The sequence below is a fragment of the Monodelphis domestica genome, chromosome 2 (genome assembly GCF_027887165.1).
Source record: "Monodelphis domestica isolate mMonDom1 chromosome 2, mMonDom1.pri, whole genome shotgun sequence".
Lineage (NCBI taxonomy): Eukaryota > Metazoa > Chordata > Mammalia > Didelphimorphia > Didelphidae > Monodelphis > Monodelphis domestica.
In genome coordinates, this window is record NC_077228.1 from 21,652,473 (window position 1) to 21,679,285 (window position 26,813).

Consider the following 26,813-nt stretch of genomic DNA (forward strand, 5'->3'; position numbering starts at 1 on the left):
CTGCTTCAAATTTGGCCTCAGACACTTCCTAATTGGGTGACCCTGGACAAGTCACTTAACCCCCATTGCCTAGCCCTTGCTTTCCTTCTGACTTGGAACCAATACTTAGTATGATTTTCTAAGACAAAACACAAAACTTTTAAAAAACCACAATCTTTTGTTAGAAAATAAAGTGACAAATAACTTGGCTTTCTAAATGAAGGCATTTTTCCAAAGGAATAACGGCAAAGAAAGGCCATTGACTTAAGAAATAATCAAGCATATTTTATGCCCAAACAAGAGAAGATAATGAAAATCTTGATTATATTATATTAAAAAGATGTTGCCCAAACAAAACCACTGCATTCAAACTTTGAAAGAAAGCAGGAAACTGGGGAAATTTTTTATAGCAAATTTCTCTGATAAGAGCCTCATTTCTCAAATTTATAGCAAACTGAGTCAAATTTATTCAACAAAATACATGTCATTCCATAGATAAATGGTTAAAGGATTTGAATAGGCAATTTTCAAAAGACAAAATTGAAGCTCTCAAGTCATATAAAAAATGTTCTACATCGCTTTTTTTTTTTAAACCCTTACCTTCTGTCTTGGAGCCAATAAGGCAGAAGAGCAGTAAGGGGCAGTAAGGGCTAGGCAATGGGGGTCAAGTGACTTGCCCAGGGTCACATAGCTGGGAAGTGTCTGAGACCAGATTTGAACCTAGGACCTCCCTTCTATAGGCCTAGCTCTCAATCCACTGAGCTACCCAGCTTCTCCCTCTCAGAGTTGTTTTAATTAGCATTTCTCTAATCAAGAGCGATGTAGAGAGAGCCTGGGCAAGTCACTTGACCCCCATTGCCTAGCCCTTACCACTCTTCTGCCTTGTAGCCAATACACAATAATGACTCCAAGATGGAAGGTAAGGGTTTAAAAAAAAAAACAACTCTGAGGTACCACCTCACTCCTTTCAGATTTTCTATTACAGAAAAGGAAAATGGAGGGGATGGGGTAAAACTGGGATATCAATACACTACTGGTGGACTTGTGAACTGATCTACTCATTCTGAAGAACAATTTGGAACTATGCCCAAATGGTTATCAAATCATGCAGACCCTTTGCCCCATTACAAAGTCTGGACCCCAAAGATCAAAGGAAAAGGAAAAGGAAAAGTTCCTATTTCCTATTTTGTACAAAAATGCTTAGAGCCCTCTTTTTGTGGTAGCAAAGAATTGGAAATTGAAGGGATTGTAGTATATGATTGTGATGGAATACTACTGTGCTACAAGAAATGATGAGGGGGATGATTTCAGAAAGATATGGAAAGACTGACATGAAATGATTTAGAGTGAAGTGAGCAGACCCAGGAGAACATGGCACACAAAAATAGCAATAATGTATGATGATCAAATGTAAATGACTTAGTATTCTCAGGAATAAATTGATCTAAGAAAATTTGTAAAGACGCGATGAAAAAATACTATCTCCTCATAAGAGAGAACTGATTGAGCCTCAATTCAGATGGAAGCATAATTGTTTCACTTTATTTTTCTTACTTTTTTAGTAACATGGAATATGGAAATGTTTTACATGATTTTGTATGTAAAATTGATACCACATTTTTTGCCTTTTCAATATAAGTTAAGTATAGGAGGGATGGAAAGAATTCAAAACTCAAAAATAAGCAATCTTTTTATTTTTTAATGTATTTAATTAGATGATTTAGAATATTTTTCCATGATAACAAAATCCATGTTCTTTCTCTCCCCTCTCCCCAAGACCCTCCCGTAGCTGGTGTGCAATTCCACTGGGTTTTACATGTGTCGTTGATCAAGACCTATTTCCATATTATTAATATTTGCATTAGGGTGATCTTTTAGAGTCTACATCCCCAATCATATTCCCATCAACCCATGTGACCAAACAGTGGTTTTTCTTCTATGTTTCTATTCCCTCAGTTCTTCCTCTGATAATGTTCTTTCTCATAAGGCCCTCCAAAATCCATTATATTCTATTGTACCATAGTGTTCCAGTCTCTGTGTACAACGTTCTCCTGGTTCTGCTCCTTTCACTTTACATCAATTCCTGGAGGTCATTCCAATCACCATGGAATTCCTCCAGTGTATTATTCCTTTGAGTACAATAGTATTCATTCACCAGCATATACCACAATTTGTTCAGCCATTCCCCAATTGAGGGGCATCCCCTCATTTTCCAATTTTTTGCCACCACAAAGAGCGCAGCTATGAATATTCTTGTACAAGTCTTTTGCCTTATCATCTCTGGGATACAAACCCAGCAGTGCTATGACTGAATCAAAGGAGACACAGTCTTTTAGTGCCCTTTGGGCATAGTTCCAAATTGCCTTCCAGAATGGTAGGATCAATTCACAATTCCACCAGCAATGCATTAATGTCCAAATTTTGCCACATCCCTTCCAACATTTATTACTTTCATTTGCTGTTATGTTAGCCAATCTGCTAGGTGTCAGGTCGTACTTCAGAGTTGTTTTGATTTGCATTTCTCTGATTAGAAGAGATTTAGAACACTTTTTCATGTGCTTATAAATAGTTTTGATTTCTTTACTTGAAAATTGCCTATTCATGTCCCTTGTCCATTTATCAATTGGAGAATGGCTTGATTTTTTGTACAATTGATTTAACTCCTTTTAAATTTGAGTTATTACAATTTTGTCAGGTTTTTGTTATACAGATTTTTTTCCCAATTTGTTACTTCCCTTCTCATTTTGATTGCATTGATTTTGTTTGTACAAAACCTTTTTAATGTAATGTAATCAAAATTATTTATTTTGCATTTTGTAATTTTTTTCTAACTCTTGCTTGGTCTTAAAATATTTCCTTTCCCATAGATCTGACAGGTATCCTTAATTTACTTATAGTTTCCTTCTTTATAGTCAAGTCATTCACCCATTTTGAGTTTATCTTGGTGTAGGGTGTGAGATGTTGATCTAAACCTAATCTCTTCCATACTGTTTTCCAGTTTTCCCAGTAGTTTTTGTCAAATAGTAGAGTTTTGTTCCAAAAGCTGGGATCTTTGGGTTTATCATAGACTGTCTTGCTGAGGTCACTTATCCCAAGTCTATTCCACTGATCCTCCTTTCTGTATCTTAGCCAGTACCATATTGTTTTGATGACCACTGCTTTATAGTACAGTTTAAGATCTGGTACTGCTAGGTCACCTTCCTTCACATTTTTTTCATTATTTTATTTGATATTCTTGATCTTTTGTTCTTCCAAATAAACTTTGTTGTTTTTTTCTAATTAAGTAAAAAAATTGTCTTTGTAATTTGATGGGTATGGCATTAAATAAGTAAATTAATTTGGGTAAGATTGTCATTTTTTATTATGTTAGCTAGTCCTACCCATTAATAATTAATGTTTCTCCAATTATTTAGATCTAGTTTTAATTCTGTGGAGAGTGTTTTGTAGTTATGTTTATATAGTTCCTGTGTTTGTCTCGGCAGATAGATTTCTAAGTATTTTATATTGTCTAGGGTGATTTTAAAGGGAATTTCTCTTTCTAACTCTTCCTGCTAAGATGTGTTGGAAATATATAGAAATGCTGATGACTTATTTGGGTTTATTTTGTATGCTACAACTTTGCTAAAGTGGTTGATTATTTCCACTAGCTTTTTAGTTGATTCTCTAGGATTCTTTAAGTAGACCTCATATAATTTAAGTAGACATCATATAATCTGCAAAAAGTGATAGCTTGGTCTCCTCATTGCCTATTTTAATACCTTCAATTTCTTTTTCTTCTCTAATTGCTACTGTTAGTGTTTCTAGTACGATGTCAAATAATAGAGGTGATAATGGGCATCCTTGTTTCACTCCTGATCTTATTGGGAAGGCTTCTAATTTATCCCCATTGCGGATGATGCTTGCTAATGGTTTTAGATATATACTGGTTATTATTTTTATAAAAGGCCCATCTATTCCTATACTTTCTAGTGTTTTCAATAGGAATGAGTGTTGTATTTTTGTTGCAATCTATTTTTAAAAAGGAAACGGTCAAGCATTCACAAAGAATAATATCAAAAACATTAAAAACTTTCTTGTATTTGCTAATTTATTCCAGTTTCTTTTACCTAATGTACCTCTTAGGGGAATTAGTAAGTACTTAGACATAATTAAATGATTTCTCTTTTGGCCACATTCCATTTTAAATCCTAAAAAGCACTCAAAGAACATTATTCAAACCATTAAACATTATTAAGAATATGCCATATACAAAATATAGCAATATTTGTTGAGGATACAAAGGAGAGAGGCTTAAAGAATCATAGATTTTTAATTAGAAGTAGCATTAAAGATACTGTGTGGGAAAGCTAGGTGGCTCAGTTAATAGTAAGGCCTGGAGATAGGGGCCTGGGTTTCTATCAGACTTAGATACTTCCTAGCTGTGTGACCCTGGGCAAGTCACTGAACCCCATTTGCCTAACTCTTACCACTCTTCTGCCCTGGAACAATACTAAGTATCAATTCCAAGACAGTAGGTAAGGGTTTGTTTTGTTTTGTTTTGTTTTGTTTTTTAAAGATCCTGTGGTCTAATGCCCACATTTTACAAAAGGGGAAATTATAGGAAAGAAAGGCCAAACGACATAATCACAAAGGTAGTAAGTAACAATGGCAGAATTTGAAATCTGGTCTTTGGACTCCAAAGCCAGCATCCTATACCATCCTGCCAGGGCCTCCACCCTTAAGGAGTTTACAATCTAGGAATGTAGTTCAAGGAGTCAAACATTGAAAGAAAGTTGCCATGTACATCTAACTATTTATAGCAGCTCTTTTTGTAGGAGCAAAGAACTAGAAACAATGCAGATACTCATCAACTGGGGAATAGTTAAACAAATTCTGTTATGTGGAATGTACCATGTAGAATAGCAAATGTCCTGTTATAATAGAAATAATGACAAGAAAAAACAAGGAAGCAGAAGAAAATTTTGAGAAGTAGCTCGAAAGGAATTGAACAGACCATAAAACCATCTGCTGAGCTCTTAATAATTTAAGGAATAATGACTACAGCAGCAATCAAAAGCCAAAGTGGACACCATGGATTTCCCGTTGACAAGGACAGCCACAATGAAACAGTACAGCTCTCTCTCCAACTCTTTGCAGAAATGGCAACTCTAGACACGGAACTTCACAAGTAATGGCTCCTTTTACTGACCTGCTGATGGTCACTGCTCCTTTGTTAGAAGAATGCTCTTGGCAGAAAAGGGGGGAAGGAGATACTTGGAAAGGAAGCTGATATAAGGAAGATATTAACATTTTAAAGCCTCTTTGTTGTCCTTAGTTTCCCCTGGTAACTCACTTGGTGCTTCTGCATTTTGTATATCACTCTTACAGAACTATGCCACACTTTAGTGTTTATCTTTTTCCATTTTCTGTGCATTTATTTTTTTAAATCTAAAGTTGGTGAGTTGTCGATGGATCCCCATCAGGCTCTTTGGACAAGTCTTATAATTCTTCATTCGAACACTCTTTGTATCTTCAGAATTTCCTTCTTAAAATGCTTCCATCCTTCCTGGGCTGAGAACGCAGACTTTGAATCCACAAAATGACATCTCTTATCCCTTTGAAAACTACTAAGCTCAGCTCAGGTGCCCGTCAGTCTAAGGTTGCCTCTCTCTCCTCTATTACAAACTCAGCATGGCAGTGGGCTTCCTCATCCCTTCTGGTCCAGTAGTTAGCATCTCCTTCTCAGGAGTACATCCAGAAGAGAATGTTCCTTCATGAGTTTCTCTTTCTTTCAAAGGATAACAGCACTAATGGAGGTAAATATTTATTGCCTCAAAAGAAAGTATCAGCAATATGGGGTGGGGGTAGATGGATGGGGAGCTAATATATGGAATAACAGAAATAGAATAATGAATCAATGAAGTTGAAGAGTTTCTTCTACATATCTCTTATGTTGTTGTTTCATGATTTCAGTTGTTTCTGATTCTTCATGACCCCATTTGGAGTTTTCTTGAAAGAGATAATGGAATGGTTTGCCATATCATTCTCCAGGTCATTTCACTAATGAGAAAATTGAGGCAAAGAGGATGAAGTGACTAGCCCAGGGCCATACAACTAATAAATGTCAGAGAACAGATTTCAACTCAGGCAAAGAAGTCTGACTCCAGGCCCAGAATCCCACTGTGAAACCTTAAAGCATTTGAATGATGCTACCATAATCTCTAAAGATTTCACAGCCTTGACTCACTATTTATGGCTGCCAACAGAGCCATTACATCCTAGTCCTTATGGAGTTTTAATTATTTTGTCTAACTTCCAGAGTTTTAACTGTCTAGGTTGACATTTTGTTTTAAATTCCCTAATTAACATTATAAAACCACAATGTCAGTGACAATGAGGAGGAAGAAGATGAAAAGGATAATACTGCTTCATATGAATCTAACTTTGAATCAAAGAGATGGAAAGGACCAGAGATCATTCCTTCTTGCCTCTTAACAAATAGAAGAATTTCTTGACAGCTCCTTGGTCATTTCCCACTGAACTGTTTATATTTAGTATTTGCCAAAAGGCAGCCATGAATGTGAGCACAGCTTATATGCCAACCTCTTTTGTAGACAAAGAGATAAAGATATCACCTTCACCTGCGAATTCATTTCTTCATCTATAAAATATTCAAGAAGTCTGCAGCTATGCATCCAAAAAACTATGGGGAAGATGCACTGAGCAAATGTGTTCCAGGTCCTTTGTCACAATGAAATTCTAATTGTTGTGGTTCAATCATTTTTGAGTCATGTCCAGCTCTTTGTGACCCACTTGGGATTTTCTCAGTAAAGATGCTAAAGTGGTTTGTCACTTACTTCTCTAGTTTAGTGTTAAGTGACTTGCCCAGGGTCACACAGCTTATAATTGTTTGAGACCAGATTTGAACTCAGGAAGAGGAGCTTTCTGGCCTCCAGAACTGGAACTTTATCCACTGAGACACCTAGAATTTAGGGTTAGGGTCCTAGAAATCCTAATATTAATCAGTCACTTAAAATGTGTCAAGCATTAGAGGGCAAAAATAAAAACAAAAATACTTTCTTTGCTTTCAAGGAGTTCATATTCTAAAGAATATATGTAATATGCATATATTATATATATTTAAATATATATATAAACTATGTATATTTAAGAATATATAAGGAGAAGGGAATCTGATAGGGAAGGGAACTAAGAGTATCTAGGAAAAGTCTATACAAGAAGCTAAGATCTGAGCTAAGTCTTGAAGGAGAGGTAGAGGTGGAGGAAGAGGGAGGGCATCCTAGGCATGGCAGACAACCAGGTCAAGGCACCCATTAGGGAGGCAGAGAGGCAGATACTTGGAGCAGCAGGTAGGCTGATATAGCTGGATCGTAGTGTAAGTGGAAAGAAGGCCAGCCCTTTGAAGGACTTTGAGTACTAAAATGAGATTTTATATCTGATCATGGAGGTAATGAGGAATTTCTGCAGATGGGGAGAGGGAGAGTGACAGAGCCCAATTTGAGCTTTAGAAGAATCCCTTTGGCAGATGAGGATGGTTTGGAGACAAAGGGAGGCCAACCAGAAGGCTATTTCAATGCTATTATAATTTCTAAAAGATTAGCTTTGGCTATCCCTAACTTTGGAGATTTTGAACTGGCTATTTTTTTTTTGGACCATAATCATAATTTCATTATCAGAGAGCTCCTCGGAATTTTGCCTGGGGAACTGAGTCTTTTAAGGAACTTGTCCAATATATGGAAGACAGAGAATTCAAACCCAGGTCTTTCTGCCTGCAAGGGCAGATCCATATACTCTATAGTCCAATGCCCATTTTGTAATTAGTCCCTCATTATGGATCTTGAATATGGACAAATTCTTAATCATATTTTAATACATATATAAAATTTGGGGAAAGTTGATGATAAGTTAAAATAGTTTTCAAAATTGAGACAATAAAAAATTGATACTTTTCAATTATGTTGGAAGTAATTAAAACCTAAGGACAGAAAATAATTCAGCAAAGTATTCAAAATAAAGACCCCAATAAATGTTATGGAATTTCAATGTGGCCAATGTGGCAAATGATGATGAATGTGAGAAACAATTCAGCAATGACACTGTTCCCTTTAGTGTGAGGAAGGTCACTATTATTAGCAGGGATAAGAACTGCCTGGAATTCTTTCCTAAATAACACCATTCTAAAAATAAAGTTGTTCACATACTTCAAAATAAAAACACTACTCTGAAAACCCAACAATATCTTTTGCATTAGATAAGAAGAATTAAAACTAAGGGGTATTATTTTGTATTGCATTTGTTATTAATGGCTTTACTAAGAATTAAAGCAAGAATCTATTGTTTATAATATTGACATATTAAATATTAATTTGAACTATGTGCAGTCCATGTATTTGACTTCATTATTGCTGAAAATTCCAAAGATCTGACTGGGGAAATTTAATTATCTTCTTGTCTCAAAAAGTTATCTCAAAATAATTAAGTGAGGATGTGATATTTTGGGCAAAAAATTACCCAAGGCTAATGGCTATTTCAGTTTTCTGAAGTAATGAATGACCTCATTTCAGCAAAGTTTGCAGAAAACTGGGCAAAGGAAGTTTGGGCCAGAATAAAAAGAAATCAAGACCAGCTTCTCCTGGTTCCTAGTTCTCATTCCAATATCCTCCCTATCCACATCATCTGAGGAATGGCTAAAGGAACTAGCTAAGAAGTCCTAAAGGAGATGTATTAAACTACCTGCAACTAATGGAAACATTGCCATAGAGAAGCATTAGACTCATTCTACTGGGTAAGGGAGGGCGGAATCAAACTTACAAGGAGGCAAATTTCATTTGAATAAAAGGAAAAAAAAATGTCCTAAGACCTTTCTCTACTCCTACTCCCTATTGCCACCAAAAAAAAAAAAGGGTTCTCTCAATGAGTGATTTCATGTAGAGGGAAGGTGCAAAGCACTGGGCAGTTCTCTGCTTCATTTTTCTCATTTTCTTTTGAAATTATATTATACTGTTATTGTTGTGATGTTTCTAAACAATGTTGTCCACCATTTACAAATGGGACACAAAGGCACACCACCATAGTATCCATCTGACCTGGACATTGGAGCCCCATGGAGGTATAAGGGGGGAAAATTATTTAGACATAGGAGGGAAGGGAGAAAAGCAGAAACCACTTCGGGAATTCCCTTAGGATAGAAGAAGGTAGGAATGCCCACACAAGGTCTGAAATTCATTTTCTTTTGTACCTCTAATTGAAATTCCACATATTCCACCAACTAGAAATTCAATTAGGGATTAACAAGCATGATCTTGTTAAAATGTAAATACCTCCACAAGGGATAAAGGGCTACTTTCTATTTATACATTTTCCCCTCTTTGGTTCTAAACCAGTGGTTTCATCCATATGGGAAACTCTTGCAGTGGGAATTCCCTTCACAGATGGAGATCAGCAACTCTTCTAACTCTGAGAGTTGCCTGGGGACCTGAGAAGTCAAGCAAGTGGAAAGTCCCCAGGCTAGTTCAGAGGGAGAATCTGAGCAGAGCTTTTGTTGATGTCAAGGCCTTCTCTCTTTCTACATGCTGCCTCTCCATGGACACATTAGTGTGAATTGAGGCGAGCTATCTCCCTTCTGAGATAAGGAAAGTTCTACCTGGAAAGTGGAGGAGAGTCTAAGGAGTTTCAAGGCAACAAAAGAATGCAATGGTGATTTCTAGGAAGAAGCCTTGGTCCCCAGTTGGTAAATGGTCATAGGTAGTTTTTGAAGGAAGAAATCCAAGCTATCAGTAGAAAATGCATCAAATCATAAATGATTAAAGAAATGTAAATTAAAGCAACTCTGAAGTTCTGTGTTATACCCAACAAACTGGTAAAGTTGACCTCAATGGAGGGGTTTCAGGAAAATGGGTACATTTGGTCCACTTTGGGCAGCGATGATTCTTTGCAAGTTTTACCTGAAGTCAAGCCTCAGTGTGGCTGCTTGCAACCTCCATCAAGTGTTCCTCGTTCTCTCCTCTGGGGTCAAACAGAAAAAGGGGCATTCTCTCCTCCAAGTTGGAGCAGTTCCAAGACCTGAAGATAGCCATCATGTCAAAGAGGCATCTTCTCTCCTACAGCCTACACTTGCTCAATCCCTTCAACTGATCCTCATAGGACAGACTCCAGGTCCTTCACCATCCTGGCTGACCTCCTCTGGAACTTCTCCAGGTTATCCATGTCCTTCTTAACTGTAGTGCCCAGAACCAAACAGATGAGGGCACAGTACAGTAGGACTATCACCAACTGACTTCTGGAATTCTGCCCTTCCTAATGTAGCCCAAGATTCTATGAGCTTCGTTTTCCCCTTCCATATCACTGTGCTGATAACTGCTGTATATCCATTCCTCCATCAACTTATACTTTTGGAGTTGATTTTTCTTTTTACCCAAGGGCAATAGTTTGCATTTCATCTTAATGGATTCAGTCCAGTGTCCTGGCCTGTCACAGTCTATGTCAGCTCTCCTCAGCTTTGTGCCATCTACAAAACGGAAGAGCAAGCCATCTATGCCTTTATCCAGCTAAACGATAAAGACGTTCAATATCACAAGGTCAAGCCCTGGAGACTACAGTGAAGACCTCCCACCACGATGACACTGAATTATTAAGGTGATTCCCTCAATCTGACCATCCAATGGCTTCTGAATGCACTGAATGCACTACATCTCTCCATTGTCTCCATAGGAAAAGAATGAGAAATTTGACCAAAAGCTTTGCTAAACATCAAAGTCAATCATGTTGACACCATTCCTCTCACCTATCAGCTTAGCAATCCTGTCAAAAAAAGGAAACTGGGGCATCACAATATGACCCATTTTTTTATTCAATGCTCTTTTCAGTTCTGATTCTGTCCCTCTCTCACCCCTTCCGCCTTTCATTAAGGAAAAAAAAAAACCTAAAAGCCATTACAAACATCTATAGCCAAGCAAAACAAATTCTCATATTAGCCACATATATGTGCATATTATTATATATACATATACATTTGTGTGTATGTGGCAATGTGATTTTTAAATTTCCTCCATCTTGCTTGGCCTGGCACCCAAGAATGTGCACACCCACACTACACGAGCATGTGCTAGTGAATGACAAATCAGAAATAACTAACTGCCCCCCTGGGCTGTCCTAAGCCAAGCTTGAGCCACCATTGGCATGTGTGAGGTGCAGGAAGTGAGGTAGAGAACAGCCTCTGGAGTTCGCTCACTTCCTGTGGACAGGGGCTAGACTCAGTTCGATTCTGGAGCTCGAGCAGGGAGGAGGCCCACAGACAGCTTTCCTTCAAATCAGTCACGTGAGTGAAAGGACTGACTCCCTTCCTTGCCTTGGCCCTCAAAGGCCTAAAACTCCCTCTGGCTCTGCCAGGAGGTTGAGTCGACCTCTTCCTTCTCTCCCTCTTTCTCTCCCTCTAATAATTTCTTACTCCCTTTGTAATTAAATTACCATAAAACTCCATTCTGACTTGAGTGTTTCATTTAGGAATTTCATAAGTGAATTCCTTGGCGACCTTAAATGAATATATATCAGTCTTTAAAAGTGATTTCCGTATCACAGCAAACAAAAAAATACATATATAAATATATGCTGAGTCCTTCCATTCCTCCATCTAAAAATAGAGCAGTGTATTTCATCATGAGCTCCTTGAAAGTATGGTTGGTCCTGTTGTTGGAGTTCATATTCTTTCAAAGTTGTTTGTCTTAACAATATCATTATTATTTTACAGATTGTTCTTCTGGTTCAGCCCAATTTACTCTGCATCAATACATACAATTTGTCTAAGGTTTCTCTGAAATCATTCCTTTCATCCTTTCTTATAACACAATAGTATTTCATCATATTCATATATCAGAATATGTTCAGCCACTCCACCATTGATGGGCAACCCGTCAGCTCACAATTCTTTACCACTACGAAAAGATTCTATAAATATTTATATATATATGAATCCTTTTCATCTTTCTTCGATCAGTATAGACTTCATAGGTTAAATAGCTATTTGGGGTATAGTTCCAAATTGTTTTGTAGAATGACTAGTTCACAGTTCTATCCACAGTACACTAATGTACATGTTTTCCCACAGCTCCTCCACTTTTGTCATTTTCTTTCTTTGGTCAACATTACTGCTCCGATAGGTATAAGGTGGTATTTCAGAATTATTTTTATTAGCTATATTGGTTTTGTTTGTGGAAAAGCTTTTTAATTTTATGTAATCAACATTGTCCGTTTTACCTTCTTAGACTATCTCTATCTCTTATTTGATAAAGAATTCTCTCTATCCATAGATCTGACAGGTAATTTCTTCTGGCATGAACTATTTTTTGTTTTTACCTAATCTATTACTTACTTTTAAATTCTTTTTTAATGAATTTCAAATTCTCTACTGTAAGGCTAAAAATTAAAGGGTTGGACTAAATATATGAGAAATATGGTCCCCAGAAATTATTACTCAAGTTAGAATGACTTTTTATGGTAATTTATTTACAAAAAGAGAAAAAATGAAAGTAAGGAAATCAGAGAGAGATTAGATAATTACTTTGGTCCCAGCAAAGGGGGGCCCAGAGGTAAATTAAACAAGGGTTTTAAACACGAGGCTTCCTCCAAGATGAGGGGCCTCTCCAGAGGCTAGCACTTCTAGAAAAGCCAGGAAAGGGAGTCAGCCTTTTTTATTCACCCACATGGTAGTCCTAAAGGAAAACTGAAGAGCAGTTCAAGGTCCCCAGCCAGAGTCCCTCCAGGGTCAAGTTGAAGGCAAAAGACCTGGTCACAGGAAATTCTTGCCACTTTTAAAGACCTTTCTTTTCATCATTTCCTGCGCCTTCCTTCCACTTTATGTGGACCAATTGAAGCTTTTAGCTTTGCTTAGGACTGCCCAGGGGGCAGTCAGTCAGTTCTGATTCGTCACCCATTATCACACATGTGGGTCACAGACCTCCCCCCTCTTAAGGATAAGTGGGGTATATATGCTTCTGGTAATTAAATCTAAAAAATGGGCAGGGGGAAAGCTAATCCCATCTTCACACTCCCTATCTTCAGCACCTCCCTTATCCCTTGAGAAGGTAAGCAATATGCCAGTCATAGATGTGAAATCATGCAAAACATATTTCCATATTAGCCATGATAGAAAAAATAACAATAAAGTGAAAAAAATATACTTGAATTTGCACTCTGAGTTCATCTCTGAAGGTAGGCTGCATTCTTCATCATGAGTTCCTCAGAACTGTCTAGGATTGTAGTATAGATCTGAGCAGCTAAGACTTTCACAGCTAATCATTACAATCCTGCTGTTACTGTATACGACAATCTGTAAGTCTTTCCAGGTTTTTCTGAAACCATCGCCCTAATAATTTCTTATAGCATAATAGTATCCCCTCAGAGTCATATACCAACACTTGGTTAGCCATTCCCCAACTGACAGGCATGCCTTCAATTTCCTGTTCTTTGACACTACAAAAAGCTCTGTTAGAAAATATTTTTGCACATATAGATAGGTCTTTTTTTTTTTCTTTAATCTCTTTGGGATGCAGACCTTGTAATGGTATTTCTGAGTCAAAAGATATGCACAGTTTTATAGCCCTTTGGGAATAGTTCCAAATTATTCCCCAGAATGATTATACCATTTCACAACTCCATCAGCAGTGCATTATTGTTCCTATTTTTCCACATCTTTGTCAGAATTTGTCATTTCCATCAGTCCAATCTGATAGTGTGAGGTAGTACCTTTGAGTTGTTTTAATTCAAATTTCTTTAATTAATAGTGATTTAGAACATTTTTAAAATATGACTATGGGGGCAGCTGGGTGACTCAGTGGATTGAGAGCCAGACCCAGAATAAATAGGAGGTCCTAGGTTCAAATCTGACCTCAGACACTTACTAGTTGTATGACCCTGGACAAGTCACTTGACCCCCATTGCCTAGCCCTTAACACTCTTCTGCCTTAGAACCAATACACAGTATCAGTTTTAAGACATAAGGGTTTAAAATTAATTAATTGATTGATTGATTAAATATGAACATAGATAGCTTTGATTTCTTCTTCTGAAAACCTCCTGTTCATATCTTTTGACCATTTCGATTAGAGAATGACTTGTACTTTTAAAAATTTGACTCAGTGCCCTATATATTTGAGAAATGAATCCTTCATCAGAGAAACTTGACATGACCTATTCTTAATACAATCAATGTTAGCTCTATGCAATTACTGCTTCCCATTCTAGCTATTCCATCAATATCCATTTTAGAATTTCCCCAATACTTTTCAGATTCTGATCTCTTCCCTTTGTTTGAAAACTGGGACATTTTCCCTTCTCTAGTCTTGTGGTAGGTCTCCCTTTTTTCCCATGATTACTTCAAATACATCAGTTAGCAAGCACTGGTGAAGTATCATCAATGTGTGAGGCACTGTGCTGGGTACTAGGGATTGGGGTAGCCAGAATAACTATAAAAGATATGACTTATTGTTGGGACTTCAGAAATACAATTTCCTTTGATATGGTATTTCTGCTTCCAAAGAGGGGTAAAGTTGTCCCAAAAAATTCCATTTTCATAGAGTCTACTCCAACCCTGCAATTACTTATTTTCAATTTCTCCCTGTCTACTGGATGCTTCCCTATAGCCCTACAAGCATGGCCATGTCTCATCTCCCCAAAAAACACTCATCTGATCCTTCCATTCCCTCATTATTTCCCTATATCTTTTATGACCTTATGACTAAACTCCTTGAAAAGGTCATCTAAAGTAGAGGCCTCCACTTTCTCAACTCTCTTCTTACAATTACATCATTCCACCAAAGCTGCTCTCTAAAATTACCAATGATTCTCCTTAGGTGCCAAATCCACTGGTCTTTTCTCAGTCTTCATTCTCTTTGACATCTCTGTAGCCTTTAATCATCACTATTGATCATCATCACCTTCTAGATACTCTCTTCTCTCTAGGTTTTCAAGAAACCTCTCTTTCCTGGTTCTCCTTCTACTAATCTGACCATTCCTTCTCTGCTTCCTTTGCTAGATCTTCCTCTAGATCTTGCCTCTAACCATAGGTTCTGTCCAAGGTCCTTTACTTAAAAAGCAAGATCTAACCCTGATAACATCCTATTATCTCCATTAGAGTCAGCAAAGTGTCTCAGTGCATTGAATGTTGGACTAGAATCATGAAAAGAAGGTAGCAGATATAAAGTTATTTTCCTTCATACTCAGACCTTCAATCCTTCTTTAAATGCTTACTAGTAGTATGATTCTAGAAAAGTAACTTAATCAGGGGCAACTAGGGGCAGGGGGCTCAGACAGAACCTAGATGTATAGAGAGCCAGGCATGAGGAAAGTAGATCCTAAGTTCAAATTTTACCTCAGATACTTCTTAGCTGTCTGACCCTGAGGAAGTCACTTAACCCCAATTCCCTAACCTGAGAAGAGAAGAGAAGAGAAGAGAAGAGAAGAGAAGAGAAGAGAAGAGAAGAGAAGAGAAGAGAAGAGAAGAGAAAAGAAGTCACTTAATTTTTCTTCATGTATTTCTTTACTTTCAAATGAGGATAGTGTCTGTAGGGCTACTATTTCAAAGATCAAAACAGCTCCCTAGCTAACAACCAGGCACAGCTCAGCTGCCATGTGCTATTCCTATGTGAGACTTGTCCTTGTCTCCCAAATATCTAGTGCTCTCTATCTCATGAAATTATTTTATTTGTGTACAAGTTTTAAGTGCCACATAAAAATGTATACTGCTTAAAAGTTATCTACTTTTTTTTTTAATCTTTATTCCCCTATACCTAGCACAGTATCTAGTACAGACTCAAATAATAAAATGGATCTGGATCTTCTTCATTCAAAAGTTCTGTCACAACCCACCCCAGTCAATCCTGTTTGACTCTGGTCTATATGCTCCCATAAGTTTTCAACAAGGGGTCCTCCCAACCCACTAGAGACCTTCCTCAATTTGGACTGACACCACAAGAGGTATCAGTAGAGCATTCCAAATGGATATTTGACATCCAAAATCCTTGCCATATGACTGGCCAATATTTTATTTCATCATATAACTTAATTCCTTGATGCATTCTCTGAGTTCTGTCCTCTTTTGCAATTCATCATTTATTCTCAGGGAATGTGAAAGGACTGTGATGTTAGGTTCCAAGGGGAGTGATTTCAATGTCCATACTAGGGTTCGTTTAGATTTGTATATTTACTTCTTTTCTTGTAATTTTCCTTCCTCCATTTTCATTATTAAATGCCCTTGGGATGGATTTACTTAGTTGAACTTCTTGCCAAGTTTTCTTTAAACTGGTTTTACTTTCCACTGTTTCTCTCTGCTTTGACAGGACAATGCTTATATTCATTCTTCCTTTGTAACATTTTACACTCAAGTTAATATTCTTATCTGGTTTTGTTTTTGGCACCATCTGCTTCTGTTTTGCAAACAGGTCAGAGATTTGTTGACTAAAGCACTTTCTGGGCTCTTTTACTCTCCTTGTTGTGGCAATTAACTTACACAGGTTAAACCTCAAGATACAACTATTGCCCTCAGTATTGATGTCATTCATTTCTGTTATACAGTTCCCATTTCTGATAGTCAATTCTCTGTTTATGTAGGTCAGGGTTAAATTTTTTCCACTGTAGACCAGACCTTTTTTCTCATTAGTCTTTTTTTTTGTTTTTTTGCTAATTCTTACCTTAGTAAAGATTGCTAACTTCTTCACTCTCTACTTCTTCACTCTCAGCAATTGATGTTTATGCATAAGCTGCAATCATTTTTATACTGATCTTTATGAAAATTCATGTAATTAATACTTATTACTAAATAAAGCATAAAATAACAATTCTTACACATAGTAAATGCTTCATAAATAGATTTTTTTTGGTTGAAGTGAAATTAAGATAACAGATACAAAGTTTCTGTTTTCCTTCATACTCAAAGAGGACAAAATTACATCACTGGTGATGTCTTTCAACTCCCAAATAAGTTGGATTTAAGTGAGACAGAGTTGCATTGTGTCAGACTTGCTCTCTCTTCCACAGCCATCAAAGACCAGTGGCAATACAAAAGTCAAAGCTACTGGTGATGGCCCAGGATGCAACGGATGACTTTGGCTTCCTCAATGTCTAACCAAGCTCTAAGCACTCCACTGCACCTGCCTCCATTGTATTATGGATCTTGGAATAAATTGTTCTCATCCACCCTTCACAAGTCTCAGGTATTTGCCCTCCGAAACTGGTTATCCTCAACCTAGTTTAGCCCACTTACCAAGACAGTTTACTGGAGTGTGGCCATTGCTCATGAAAGCAAATGAGAGCTGGGTCCAGGAGAAGATCAAAGTAGAAAAGCAAAAGGGCTGCTCTCCAACCAGAGAGCATACACCCCACACACCCCAAATATAAAGTACAAGGTCAAGGTAAAATATCACATAAAAAGAAACCATTAAAATTCTGGTCCACAGATTGTCCCCAAATCTCAAGAAATGGAAGGGACTTCAGGGACCATCTAGTTTAACCTATACATGAATAGAACTCCCCTCTCCATCATATTCATAAGGTCAAGCTTTTGATTGAAAACTATTCAAATGAGGAGGAACTGTACCTGCCCACAGCAGTCCATTCTATTTTTTGACACTCAACTGTTGGGAAGTAGCTTCCCATTTCCTACAATTTCCTTCAGCTAGATTAGGCAAAACAAGCAAATTTGCTCTTCTACATGACAACCCATCATATAATTGATGACCTCACAGCCCTATGAAGTCTTCTCTTCTTTAACCTTAAAGGTTCTACTTGATTCAACTGATACTGATAACCAAGAGAAGCAGAGGCCTTTCACTCTCCTTGCTGCCTTCCTTTCAATTTATCAAGGACCTTCTTAAAATGAGCTGAGCTGATCAGGCAAAATATTTGATGTATTCTGTTCAGGGCAAAGTATAACAGAACTATATTCCACCTTCCTAATTCTGACATCTCATTAGTTTTCTTGGCTGCTCTATCACACAGTTAGCATACTAAGCCTGAAGTCAATCAACCAACAAGTATTTATTATTCACCTACTATGTGCCAGGCACTAAGAATAAAAAAAAAATTCAAGAATGAAACCATCTTGCCTCTCAAGAGATTCAATCAGGGGAGACAGGCAACTATAAAACTATATTCAGAACGTATATCTAAAAAAGTACAAGGTAGTTACAGAGGGAAGAACTAGCAGTTGGGGTGCCACATGGTCATTTAGTGCATTTAATCCAAATCACTTTGGCAGCAGTGTGGAGAGGGCCTGGAACACAGAGGCGTGAATCAAGGTGACCATTAAGGAAGCTGCTGCACTTGTCCCCTCAAGAGGCAATCAGTACCTGAACAAACATGGGAGCTGTGTGAATAGACAGAGTGAGATACAAGAGATGCTGTGAAGGAAGAAACAAGATCCATCAATGGGCTGGTTGTGAGAGGGAAGGGAGAAGGAGGAGCCCTCTCCAAGGTCACAAGTTGGGGAGACTGGAAGGATGGCCATGGCCAGGATAGAATCTCCAAAGCTGGAAGAGGGGACAACAGGGAAGAGGAAGAGGAAGAAGAAAGGGACAAAGAACTGTTGTGGACACGGTGAGCCTTAGAGGTCTCTGGAAAGCCTAGTTTGAAAAATGTCCAAGAGGCAGCTGTTAATGTGGGACTGCAGGCAGGAGAAAGATTGAGAGTGACTTGGGGAATCTATGAAGCATCTGAATAGAAAGGAAAAACTCAAGGGAGCAAATGAGTTCACTAAGAGAGAAGAGAGGAAGGCATGGGCCAGAGACTGTAAATTCATCTGCTAAAGCCTCCAGGTCTTCTTTCAGACAGATTGCTGTCTAGCCATGGGAGCCCAGAAATCTACTCAAGAGTGTATGTATATATGTATATGTGATAAGTGCATATCTTTATATATACACACAGATATCCATATATTCCTACAGACTTTCATTCATTAGATTTGAAGCCTTCCAAATATCCTGCCCAGTCTTAGAGCATTTGTAGAGATTAACACAACATCTATGCATTAGTGCAAGACTGATTAAAAACGTAAAAAAAACTCAGCCCCCAGGAATCCTCCATTAGAGGCCTCAAAATGATTCGGGCATTAATAACTATGCTTTTAGTTCATTGACCTGGGCAGTTAGGTGGCACAAATAGAGGTGGAGTCTAGAATCAGGAAGACCTGAGTTCAAATTTAGCCTCAGACATTTACTAACTGTGTGACCCTGGACAAGTCACTTCGCCCTGTTTGTCTCAGTTCCCTCATCTGTAAAATAAACTGGAGAAAGAAATGATGTCACTCCATTATCTCTGCCAAGAAAACCCCAAAAAGGAATCTTGAGAGTCAGACATGACTAAAACAACTGAGCAACAGCTGACTGGACAAGCCATATTCTGAATTTATCTAACTATTCTCTCATCTACTAATCCACTTCTTTCCTTCTTTTCTTCAAGAACAGCAGGATTGGCATTGTTCAACCTCTTTAGTTATAAATGGGAAAATGAGGCCCAAGAAGTAAAGTTAATTGCTCATTAGTCACAGATCCAGGATTCCAAACTAGACCTCCTGACTACAAGGCCAGAACTCTCCCCACGGTACTAATCCACCATGTAAGTCTAGCAATTTGGAACTACCTTAAAACTATTCACTTAGGGAATGATTTATCACAAGGTTATTTTTTTTTTACATCACATACCTTTTAGAATATTAAATGAGATTTCCATTTTCAATTTCCTAATTGCTTAGTAACTTTTTCTTCTGATCCCTAAAACTGTAATGCCTAGTAAATGAATTTACTTTTAAACTCCCATAGAATTTCAACTTAATTTCTGTTCAAAGACGGGATAGCAGATGACTTAATTTTGTGGGATAATCAAAATACATGTGTGAAGAGTACTTTATATTCTATAAAAGTTGAAAACTGAACTTGGAGCTAAGAAGAAAAACTCAAGGAATAAAAAATGCTTCTAAACTTCCATATATTCATAGTTATATAACATCAAATGATCTGACCTTTGAACAGAGAATAAGTTAAAATTCTACAAGGTCTAAAATTTTAAAGATTCAAAAAAAAATCCTGTGTTCTTATTTCCCTTCCCCAATGAAATGATTAACCTGAATTTTTCAGTAAATGCTGTAATCCAGTAAGCAAACAACCAAACAGATCCTAACCTTTGGAAATGATTCTATTCTGCTGAAATCCTTCAAGTGCTGGTGTGGAAATTTCTCAAAAAATCCATTCCTTACAGGAATAGGGTATCCCATGAAATAAGCTTTTTACAACTGGGTAGGATTTGTTTTAAACAGATTTTTTTTTTTAAGTTGGCAATTCAAATTTACTAAGAATATATACAGTGATTTAAACAGCCCTTTGGCATTGCATTACTTAGCCCAGCTTGTTTTTTTGTTTGACTATAAGAGGTTTGATTAAGACAAAATAAAAGGACCTTTTTCTGCAATGTGAAAGACTATGAAGTTGTGACACAAATCTGGGGGACGAGCACAATGTGCTCTGCACTCTCCTTCATAGTGGCCAGCATAGTAACATTTTATAAATGATAATAATCCCCATCCATATAGCACGTTAAAATGCTTATGCTTCAACAGTCTTCTGAGCCATTGGAGCCTCCCAGAATATCAGTGTTGAAAGAGACCTCGGCAGTCATCTGGTCATATCCTGCGTTGAGTTAGACAGCTTACCCAGTCGTCTATCCCGTAATCTCGGTGGGCCACCATTTTTTTCATGGAGTCTCCCCATCAGACTGAGGGCAAGGCCTGCCTTTGGCCTTTCTCTATACGTCCAAAGCTTACCATTAAATACTCATAGATGAACACCAAAGAAATATTCTCTACCTCCTACCCAAAAAGTCATTGTCCAGTTCCAGTGTGGAGACCCACCACTGAAGACAAAGCAGCCCTTGTTAAATATTTCCACTAGGTCAAATGTTAAAATCACAAATGTCACAATCTCAGTTTAATAGAGGAAATGACCCAGTTTCTGAGACTGTCAATGACTTGTCCATAATCACTAAAAAGTGTCTGAGGCAGAATTCACATTCAGGTCTCCCAACAGCAGAAAGAATCATGAGATCAATCCAATCCCAAATAGCAGTGAAGATAAGGATCCTATGTAGATCTTCAAGGACCTATGTAGATAATAAATATGCATGTACATACGCATCAGTCACATATGTACTACTCTGTAATTACATAGTCTCAGATATTATTGTATTGTCTATAATATATGTTGTCATAAACTAATGTATTTATGGACATTAAGTGCATAATGAATGTATATCATGTAAAGGAAAAGCCCTGAGAAAGCTGGAAGCCTGGGTTCTCTTCCTGGCTTCCCTGCTGCGCTGATGTTTGACCCCTGAGCGCTGGGCTTTGGTCCATAAAACAGACATAACAACACTCGTATAACATACCTGCCAGTCTTATGGGAGGATTAAACGAGGCGCTATCCACGAAAAGCTTTCGGTTATCTCTTTATGATTACAAACTATTTTTATGCTATAACTGGCCAGAGTTGGCTCAGAGCAGACAAAGGAGGGAGAGGGAGGGTGGAATGCAAGAAGGGCAGGGCGGGAGGAGGGTGTAATACCAAAGACTATTGACTCTATTTTTTTAACACACATTATTTCATGCCAAGAAGTTCTGGCCTCTGTGGCCCATGGCCCAGTGCGGTTCGGGTGCTCGAAGCAGTGTTCTAACCTCACCTCAGGGGCACAAATGTCTTGTCCGGGTTCCACCCTCCCCATCTGTCTACACTACCCAGCTGTCTACACTTGCCCTGCTGCTTCCAAAGGTAACCTAAGCCTACCCAACACCTAGAAATGAATGCTGCTCCTTGCCAGACATGAGGAAGGAAACAACACCTGCTGATGAACTTGGCCACCATTCTTTACACAACGGACTTCACATTCCTCCTATAAAATGAACCTGAAGGGTAAGAATAACACCCCCGGCCCATGGATATAGGAATGAGGTCTGGAGGAAGAGGCTTCAGAGGAATCTCTAGATTACCTGCCTATCCCTGGAAAGAAAAGAGTCTCCTTTTTAAAAATCTGGGTCCAACCATCAGAATCAAGATAAAACTTCAACCAACTGGCTTTAAAACTGGATTTTCATACAATTAATTGGAATAATTAATGAATGTCTGTAACAATTACTAACAGAAAAGAACAGAGGATGCCAGACCAGGCAGCCTACAGACTTCCAACAGTCCCCTAGAGATCATGAGCCACCCACCTGCTGAACACTAGGACTAAGAAGATAATCGCAAGGAGGGTGAGGACTGGTCTCTTCAGAGTCACAAAGCAGGCTTCGAGGGAGGCTAAAACATCATGTCTGCTAAACTCATTTTACAGGAGGAAACAGAGGTCTAGAGCAGACAGCTGACTTGTCAAAGGTGTCACATGGAGTAAGCCAGAGACCCAAGTCTCCTGAAGCCTAGCCAATGCTCTTCCCAATGGAAAGCACGCTGCCTTTCAAAGAGGTGGCCAGGCTACTTCAGCTGACAGCTTCAGAATTCCTTTGCCATCCTCATTATCACAGAATTTTTTTCAACACTCAAAATAACCTCATAGGTCCTTTATTTCAACCCTCACTCAAAAGTACCCAGCTCTCAGATGCTTCCTAGCTATATGACCCTTGGCAAGTCATTTCACCCCCATTGCCTAGCCCTTAGTGCCCTTCTGCCTTGGGACCAATACACGGTATTCATTCTAAAGCAAAGAAAGTAAGGATTTAAAAAAGAAACCAAAAAAAGGATCCAGTCCTAATGTTCTTGATGAGATTCCACTAAAGATCTCTAATTTCTCAAAAATTCAAGATTCCTAAGGCTGGTGGTGTGCTGATAAAGGTTAACAGTCATTTCCCCCGAAAGGAGCAAAATGATTCATATACAGTTTTAGAATTAGAATTCATTACCCTGAAAACAGCCCATTCCACTTGGGGTCAGCTATTAGTGGTGGGAATGTTTCCCTTTTGTGGAGTTGATGTTTTCTTCCCTGAAAGTCTTTCCTGGTGGATGAGGCAGAATAAATGCAGACCCTCTTCAACCCTTAGAGGGCTTGAAGACAGCACAGCTAGCTCTCCCAACTCTGAAAGGTCAGGATAAACAGCCCTATTTGCTTCCTCGAGATGGATGGAGAGCTTTTGGAAATAACAATGCACTGCTGCAGGTCAGGTCTTTGGGGCTGTCTGTAGGAAAGCTGTCCCTCTTCTTCAGAATAATGTTACTTCATTGGGAGTCAGTTCCATTCAAAGCTCAGTATGGGCTCTCCCTCAAACTCTGCTCTCTTCTATCTAAAATGACTCTGTGTTTACATAGTATATATTTTTAGTTAACTGTGTATATTTTTATATAATTTAATTTTAATTGTGTGTGTAGATTTTATTCTCCTTCCCTATAGAATATAAGTTTTATGTAGACAAGGATTGTTTTATGACTGTATCCCCAGAGCCTAGTTTATGCCTTGCACACAGCAGGTACTCAATAAATGCAGCTGGAATGAAAGAGCTAAGAAAAAAACTTAGAAGTCGATACAGAATATATATTATAATACTGATCCTGTCATGCCCTATTAATAATAATTGGCATTTTTAGGATTTTAGCAAAAAGCTTCCTTAAACAATGTCATCAGAGCCTAGATGTGAAGTAGGTATTGTCATCTCAGTTTTACAAATGAGGAAACTAAGGCTTAAAGTGACTTATACAAGAAGTAACTCATCCATCCACAGGGCCAAGGCTCTGTTTTGATCCCAAAGAGCTACAAGGTGGCAATGTCACCAGCTCTGCTTTTACATTCCCTAATAGCCCTCTCTCCCCTTAAGCCAATACCCTGACAAGAGGAGGGCCCCAAAATTGAAGCACTGGGGCAAGCAGAGACACTAACTAGCCCAGGGCCCCCCAGTTTGGGAGTCATAGACCTGGGACCATCCCTAGTCTTCTGAGAAGCCCAGAGAGGGATAGACATAGGAAACCAGAAAGAAGATTTTTATCTGCTTCCCTGAATGCTGGTCCAGAGCAGGAGGGACCCTTGAGACCATCCAGGTCAATCTGTTCCTTTTACAGAGGAAGAAACTGAGGCCCACAGGAGTGAAGAGACTTGCCAAAGTTTATGCTGGAGGTCAGCATTTGAACACAGGGTCCAAGTTCTTTCCAGGAAGGAATAGAGAAGGGGGAACATCATTCCCCACCCCTGAGCCCCGCCCTCAGGAGAGGCAGAGGGCTCAGAGAAGCCCCAAAGGGGCCAGGGCAGGCTCAAGGTCACACAGGTACTCTGAGGCAAGGCTCAGTCGGCAGGACTCCTCCAAGGGACATGTGTGGGAGGGGTGGGGAGGATCCAGGTGACCCTCTCCATAGAAGGGGAGCACAGGTGATTCTACATACACATACACATACACACACACACACACACACACACACACACACACACACACACACGCTCCTCGCCCAGCCTCAGCCCTGGGGGAGGGGCGTCCCCACCTTCCCCTCCCCCCACGACAGGTGTAATGGGAAGGAGGCACACAGGTGACCCCCTACCCGGCCCGGCGGGGAAGGGCGCTCCCTCTTCTCCTCCCCTTTACAGGTATATTAGAGGGAAGTGGACAGGTAAGCCCCTAGACCCCAGGCCGGCCCTGGGGGAACGGCGCCCCCAGCTTCCCCTCCCCCCTGACAGGTGTAATTGGGGGAAAGACACATAGGTGATCCCCAGCCCGGCCCTGGGGTAGGGGCGCCCCCACCTTCCCATCCCCCCTGACAGGTGTACTGGGGGAAGCGCACAGTTGGGCCCCCCCGATCCCGGCCCCTCTCCCAGTCAGGGCGCGCCCTCACTCAACTCTTCACTTTGCCGAAGGTGCCGACCCCCAGCGTGTCGCCCAGCACGTAGTGGCCGATCTTCACGCGCCCGTCGTGCTTCGGCTTCTCCGCCATGGTCCGCCGGCCCCGGCCCGGGCCCCTCCTCCGCGCCTCAGAGCCAGCGGCCGAGCCGAGCCCCCGCCGCCCAAGCTCAAGCCGCAGCCGCAGCCGCCCCGGCGGAGCTGCCCCGAGCCGCCGCTGCCACTGCCGGGGCTGCTGTCTACCCACAGTGCCGCGGGAGCCGGGGGGAGGAGGGCCCCCCGAGAGGAGAGAGGGGCGAAGAGCCCCGAGGGGAGGGGCGAGCGCGAGGGAGAACGCGAAGCGCCGGGAGGGGAGGGGGGAGCGCGAACTGTCAGGAGGTGGGAGGGAGCGCGAGTACCGAGAGGAGGGAGGGAGGAAGGGAGGGGGCCAGGAGAGGGAGAGGAGCCAGGAGGGGAGGGGACTAAGAGAGGGATGCCGAAATAACCAATAAATAACAAAAGGAATTAGCAGCTTCCCTAGGCACCTCATTTAATAATGTCTTTGAAAATTACAGGAGCTAGGAAAACGGGGCGGCTGGGGACTACAAGGGTTTTTTGAACTCCCTATTCTGACACCGCCCGCCCAGGTCCTATCTGAATGGAGCTAATTTGGGCAGAATCCTCCTCTAGCCTACATTTGCAATGAACTACCCGAAATGAAAATATTTCCCGAATGCTGCTATTTTTGTAAATGATTGTGAGAAAAAAAGTTCGTGCCAGAAATGGAGCCCTCACGCTTCCCATCCATACCAAGGCCATAGGAGGGAATGGGCTGAGCAGTGCACAAGGAGGGCATGGGAGAGGATGAGAGGGGAGGAGGACTAAAGCTCCCAAATACTTGGGGATGATCCTGTATTTTGTGGAAACTGTGGAGGGAGCCTAAACCAGATACTAATAAAGTTTATGTGAAGGGACCTTCCTTTCATTAAGCAAGTTCTATCTTTCTGGAAATGTGAGCCTTTGGAACAGCTTACAGTTATTCATTAGGAAGAAGAGGATGGAACAAGAGTTTTTGAATAGCAGCAAATTAGTGAGATGTCTGTTTCCCAAACCATCCAATATATTCTCACATGGAATAAATGTAAGTGAATTGCTCATATCTCATAAATTGATAGATGGTCATGTTTGCTTACTGTAGTTTATTTCTTTGTAACTAGAAAGATTATCTCAGATTCACTTTCTTTTGATGGTCCCTGGAGAAAAAGTAGGTAGTTAGTATTTTTATTTTTTGATAAATGAGCTCTTTGGCTAAGGATCACTCTCTTTATGGGAGCGGGACTGGATCCTGATGCTTTCCTTTGGTCCTAGATGATAGTATCCTCTTAGTTGTAGCAACTTGTTATATTCCTGGATTGCCTTCTACCTTAGTAATAAGAGTAGGCAAATTATCATTTTGTTTTGGCTCCTTTTCTTGAAGCTCTACCAAGTCAAAGACTCCAAAGCATATTCTTTAATTGCTCTGTTAATTATTAGCTAATTGTGACAGCTGAAATTATTATGCACTTCTGTTATTACTGAAATCATTATAGGCATAACTTTTAAGGATCAGACTCAGAGGAATTATAAAAACGAGTTCATATTAAAGGAACTTCACCCCTAAAGGTTTAATCTGATCCCCCTAGTTAAAAGCATAGAGAGGGGAAATGACTTGATCAAGGATATACAGCTGTTCTGTGGCCAATCCAGGCCTCAAACTATATCTGTTGAGACTGTTTTACTCCAAAGTCCAAGGCTGTCTTTCTAATAGTCCACATAGCCCAGCCCAGCCCTTTCCACAAGACCCTTCTATAAAATCTAACATCTTACTGATATTAGTACCTGTCAACTATTTTTTAAAACCCCAAGTTTGCCCCTGTCTCTTGAGAACTTGCCTTAAAACAAGTCCCAGAGTGACCTTGTCTCAGTGTGAACAATAAATCTTCCAGTGCTTCATGATCCCAGTTTAGATAGGAAT

At 39.6% G+C, this 26,813-nt stretch overlaps 1 protein-coding gene across 1 annotated transcript in view; it reads right to left on the reverse strand.

Annotated features, from left to right (window-relative positions):
• Positions 1 to 25,189, reverse strand: part of PRKAA2 (protein kinase AMP-activated catalytic subunit alpha 2) — an 80,021-nt gene extending 54,832 nt beyond the window's left edge. The window contains exon 1 of the mRNA XM_001365214.4: positions 24,821 to 25,189. Within this exon, the coding sequence (XP_001365251.1) occupies positions 24,821 to 24,914 (94 nt within the window). The 5' untranslated portion in view covers positions 24,915 to 25,189. The remainder of the gene's footprint in view (positions 1 to 24,820) is intronic.
• Positions 25,190 to 26,813: the final 1,624 nt, after the last annotated feature.